The sequence below is a fragment of the Ailuropoda melanoleuca genome, unplaced genomic scaffold (genome assembly GCF_002007445.2).
Source record: "Ailuropoda melanoleuca isolate Jingjing unplaced genomic scaffold, ASM200744v2 unplaced-scaffold2312, whole genome shotgun sequence".
Lineage (NCBI taxonomy): Eukaryota > Metazoa > Chordata > Mammalia > Carnivora > Ursidae > Ailuropoda > Ailuropoda melanoleuca.
Genome location: NW_023192860.1, coordinates 2533 through 7786, shown reverse-complemented (window position 1 = coordinate 7786; position 5254 = coordinate 2533). Strand labels below are relative to the sequence as shown.

The 5254-nt window shown below is 41.2% G+C and overlaps 1 protein-coding gene across 1 annotated transcript; it reads left to right on the top strand.

Annotated features, from left to right (window-relative positions):
- Window positions 1-976: 976 nt before the first annotated feature.
- On the top strand, window positions 977-5006 carry LOC117798049 (leucine-rich repeat-containing protein 37A3-like). Its single transcript, XM_034650463.1, has 2 exons — window positions 977-1133; window positions 4296-5006. The coding sequence occupies exons 1-2, from the start codon at window positions 1031-1033 to the stop codon at window positions 4859-4861; spliced, it is 669 nt and encodes a 222-aa protein (XP_034506354.1). The 5' UTR covers window positions 977-1030; the 3' UTR covers window positions 4862-5006.
- Window positions 5007-5254: the final 248 nt, after the last annotated feature.

Sequence of the window (5254 nt, the reverse complement as noted above, 5' to 3'; positions counted from 1 at the left end):
TTGGAAAATTGTAGGGTATTATTTTTTCAAAATTTCTTATATTTCCTCTCCTTCCTGGACTCTAAGTACACATATATTAGGCCACTTGAAGTTGTTGCACAACTCAGTGAGTTAAGTAGAGGCATGGGTTTTTCAGCCTGGGGTTTTTTAACATATGAAATACAGTTAAAAAAATTTCTTTTAAAGATTTATTTACTTAGAGCATGAGCAGCTGGGACAGAGGGAGAAGGAGAGAGAATCTTAAGCAAACTCCACACTGAGCTAGGAGTCCAATGTGGGGCTCATGACCCTGAGATCATGACCTGAGCCGAAACCAAGAGTCAGCTTTTAAGTGACGGTGCCACCCAGGCACTCCAGTTACAACTTTTTAAATGTCCTTGTCTGCTAATTTTAACATCTGTGTAGATTATGGGTTAGCTTTGATTGACTGCTTTCTATCCTCAATATGGGTCATATTTCAGACTTATTCAGACTTTTCTTAGAAGTCTACCCTCTTCCTGTGTGCTTTCAACCCAAAGTGAGACTTTGGGGTTTGAAGGAGATACTCCTGAACTAAACTACTGATCAGTGTCACCCAGTTCTCATCTCTGTCTTATTCTAGGCATACCATAACACCTACCATCCTTACCTTTCTGTTGGGCACCTCTGTCCTTCTATCTATTTACAATATTCAAGAGTAGCAATTGGCCAACTGTTCCCTGCCCAACCTCCAGGCCATATGCCTCAAGAATTCCTTTTTGCACAGCGCTGTGATGCCCTTGGCCTGCCTCTTCTACCTACTCAAGTAACTCCTTTATCACTAATTTAATTCTCTGTGTTTACATTGATAGGATTTTACCTAGCANTACAATATTCAAGAGCAGCAATTGGCCAACTGTTCCCTGCCCAACCATCCAGGCCATATGCCTCAAGAATTCCTTTTTGCACAGCGCTGTGATGCCCTTGGCCTGCCTCTTTTACCTACTCAAGTAACTCCTTTATCACTAATTTAATTCTCTGTGTTTACATTTATAGGATTTTACCTAGCCGTATGGCCTGCTGTCTCTGCCAATTCAAAAATAATATTGAGGTTGTCTGCAATACAGTCAAGCTGCATTGTGAGAGTGAATGTCTGACAAATGCCACACATTGTGGTGAGTCTGAATTGCCTCATGATAAATTTTTAAACTTTTATTTTTAAATTTTTAATCAACAAAGATAAAATTTTTAACTAAGATGTCATTGCATTATTTTTATTCATTCAGAGTCAAATCCCTGAATCTCTCTTTATTTAAAAAAGATTTATTTATTTGAGAGAGAGAGAGCATGTCAAGGGAGGGGCAGAGGGAGAGAATTTCAAGCACAGTCCCCTACTGAGTGTGGAGCTCAATGCGGAGGCATGATCCCATGACCCTGAGATCATGACCTGAGCCAAAACCAAGAGTCATATGCTTGAGCCACCCTAAATTTCTAAGAACTATTCCTTTGTTAAGAGTCAGATTCTCAGTTACATTATTAGATTAATTACCCCAAATGAAAACTTGTTCATATAGTGCATCACAATTTGTAAACTGATTTTATATGCTTTAGATCTCAGGTGCCCTTTGTCTTATACGACAGGTGATGTATTTTTGTTTATTTCATTTATTTTTACAAGTTATAAGAGTAAAAGTGATGCTGATTTATAAAAAAGTTTTATTCAGAGCCTGAGAGTTTCTGTTCCCTAACCAGAAGCTACTACCTTCTAATGGATAGAGAGGACTCTCCTATTCTTGGACTGTCCAACTCTGAACTTGTTCTGAATCCTAAGCTTTTCTGTCCTAAAACACTCAGGTGCTTTTAAGTNTGATCCCATGACCCTGAGATCATGACCTGAGCCAAAACCAAGAGTCATATGCTTGAGCCACCCTAAATTTCTAAGAACTATTCCTTTGTTAAGAGTCAGATTCTCAGTTACATTATTAGATTAATTACCCCAAATGAAAACTTGTTCATATAGTGCATCACAATTTGTAAACTGATTTTATATGCTTTAGATCTCAGGTGCCCTTTGTCTTATACGACAGGTGATGTATTTTTGTTTATTTCATTTATTTTTACAAGTTATAAGAGTAAAAGTGATGCTGATTTATAAAAAAGTTTTATTCAGAGCCTGAGAGTTTCTGTTCCCTAACCAGAAGCTACTACCTTCTAATGGATAGAGAGGGCTCTCCTATTCTTGGACTGCCCAACTCTGAACTTGTTCTGAATCCTAAGCTTTTCTGTCCTAAAACACTCAGGTGCTTTTAAGTACTTTTCTGTACACTATGTTTTATTGGCACCACTTGATGACTTCCAAAATGTGTTTTTTTTTTTAAAGACTTTATTTATTCGAGATAGCCAGCGAGAGAGGGAACACAAGCATGGGGAGTGGGAGAGGAAGAAGCAGGCTCATAGTGGAGGAGCCTGATGTGGGGCTCAATTCCGTAATGCTGGGATCATGCCCTGAGCCGAAGGCAGACGCTTAACCACTGTGCCACCCAGGCGCCCCCCACCTGGGTTGCTCAGTAACATCAAGCGTCTACCTTCGGCTCAAGTCATGATCCCAGGGTCCAGGGATCACGTACATATCTGGCTCCCTGCTTTTCCCTCTCCCTCTGCAGCTCCTCCTGCTAGTTCTCTCTAAAAAAAATAATAAAACTTTTAAAACGAACCAACAAACAAAAACGTTGGGAAACAGTATGCCGTGTAAGATTTAAAACAAACAGTTAACATTGGGTCTACAACATTTATTCTTTTTTTTTTTTAAAGATTTTATTTATTTATTCGACAGAGATAGCCAGCGAGAGAGGGAACACAAGCATGGGGAGTGGCAGAGGAAGAAGCAGGCTCATAGCGGAGGAGCCTGATGTGGGGCTCGATCCCTTAACGCCGGGATCACGCCCTGAGCTGAAGGCAGACGCTTAACCGCTGTTCCACCCAGGCACCCAAAATGTGCTTTTGCACCCGGATAGCCGGAATATGGGTCCCTATTAGTGATCTAGGGTATGTCAGAAATAACACTTTGCTGCTTCTGTAAATACAGTGTTGCTTATTTTTCAAAACAATTTTTTACCAATTATATTACTCCCTTCTCCCTTAGAGGTGGGCAGAATAGGCACGGTTAATCTTCTTTTAAAGGTGAGGGAAACTGTGACCCAGAGGTGTTAAGTGCTGTAACCCAGCACTCACATGCCTTGTTTCGGGCTCTCTGCAAGGCCTGTTGCTCCTCCTTTCTCATGACCCTTATTATCTCCTCCTCTGACCCTCACCACCACCACTAAAAATACTTCTAATTCTTCTGGAGAAGAAACCCAGCTGCACAATGCTGTGCAATGTACACAAGNAATGTACACAAGCGGAACACCTGACCTTCAGGTAGTTGGAAGCTCTGGATGGTTCCCTAAGTAAAGCTAGAAATATTAGAGATGAAAGGAAATGAAAGTGAAGTAGGCATCTGACAAAAATTTCTTTATCCCTTCTGCATTTTAAAACCTCAAGTATCATCCCATTGATTTACTGAACATTCTACATTGGCATATCTCTTATACCTGGGAAATCTCTTAACCTACACCCCAGATCCCTGCCCACATTTAAGCAAAGAGCCAGGGTGGACATAGTGGGTTGTTTTTTTTTTCCTCCTGTTTAGAGCTTATGTTATGCGAGCTGCTATATATGGGAGCAGGGGCCAAGCAAAGGAATTGGTGGGTAGGTAGAGAGGACATGTCCAGATGAGGACCTGCTAAACAGTGGGTGTTGTCATGGGCATCTGTGATGGCCGCAAGAACACGAGCATGCTGAAAAGTGGAAGGAGGAAGCCTCGCGCTCCCTCCGCATCTGGAGCAGGACAGGATGGGGTATATGAATGCCAGGAGTCACAGTAGGTCTGCACACAGTTTAGCTGAGTGTCTTCCAGAACCTTGACTTTTTTTAAGTACTGGACAGTCGGGCCTTGGAGACCCATGAAATAATCCCAAATACAGTTATTCACACTATGGAAAGTTCTGAGTAAATAGCCGCTTTTTCAAAAAATACCCTTTTCTCCTTTTGTTGTTGCCAGTCATAGATTCAAGTTTGAGTTTGTCTCCTTCCTAAATGGTGCTCAAATATTTGCTGATTCTTAATTTATTTGACTGGGATTTATGGCTNGATTCAAGTTTGAGTTTGTCTCCTCCCTAAATGGTGCTCAAATATTTGCTGATTCTTAATTTATTTGACTGGGATGTATGGCCGTGGACTGAGAAAAAGCTGTACTATCAGTCGTTCATTATCAAAACTAGTCTCTTCTTTGTTGACAGATGAAGAAGTATCTATAACAAATGCAGAAGGATCATTCATGACGGTATTGAAAGCCCGGAAGAAGAGCACCAGTACTGAGCTGACCATTGAGCCCGAGAAGGCATCCTCAGACAAAAATGGCATCAGTTTAGCCTTTATGAATGAGCAGCTAGACTTTAATGATGAAAGTGATGTTATTAGTGCGCTGAATTACATATTGCCTTATTTCTCAGTGGGAAATCTAGAAGATGTACAATCAACATTATTACCATTCATTAAACTTCTCTTTTCAAATGTGCAAGATGGAGACAAGCCCGTGGGTCCCTTGACAAACAACACAGGGAACCCTTCTCTTAAACCTGGACCCAACAATTCAACTTACAAAAATAAACTGAGGAAACTCTATTTTCTGGGAAATTTGTTAGATTCAGAAATTCAAGAAAAAATTGATGAGGTGAAAAAGAAAAAATGGCCATGCTTATACGTTCCAGCCTTTTCGGTCCCAAATTTAAATGTCAGATCTTTCCAAAGAAATTGGAAACTGCCCAAGCACAGGAAAAGAATCTCGCCAAGGCTGAGAGTGTAGGGAAAAAGCTGCTGAGAGTGAACAGGGTCCTCAAGGGCCTGAAGGGCCTACAGAAAAGGTACTTCAAAGAAATGGGCAAGCAGAGCAACAAGGGGAAACAAAATGTCCAGCCATTTGTGGAGAACATGGCCAAAGAAAGAAGGCTCAGGAGACCATCCCCAAGGGAGCTGGAGCAGCTTCACATGGCGCAGAGGCCCAGGAAATTAGTGGGAGACTCCTTCAATATGGAGCCTTCATTCATAAAGGAGCACAAGGCAGCAGTCTCCTCTTTTGTGAAAAAATACTTGGCAGGCAGGGCCTCTGCCTCCACCACACCAAAATCCCTACCTAAGGTGAAAAACAAACCAAAGGACTTAACCGATACCATTTTTGTTTTAGAGGATGCAAATGCTA

Excerpts from the sequence above, each read along its gene's own strand:
- LOC117798049 (XM_034650463.1), top strand. The coding sequence starts at position 1,031 with ATGGCCTGCTGTCTCTGCCAATTCAAAAATAATATTGAGGTTGTCTGC. Across the intron at positions 1,134-4,295 it reads GACAAATGCCACACATTGTG|ATGAAGAAGTATCTATAACA; the intron begins GTGAGTCTGAAT and ends CTTTGTTGACAG.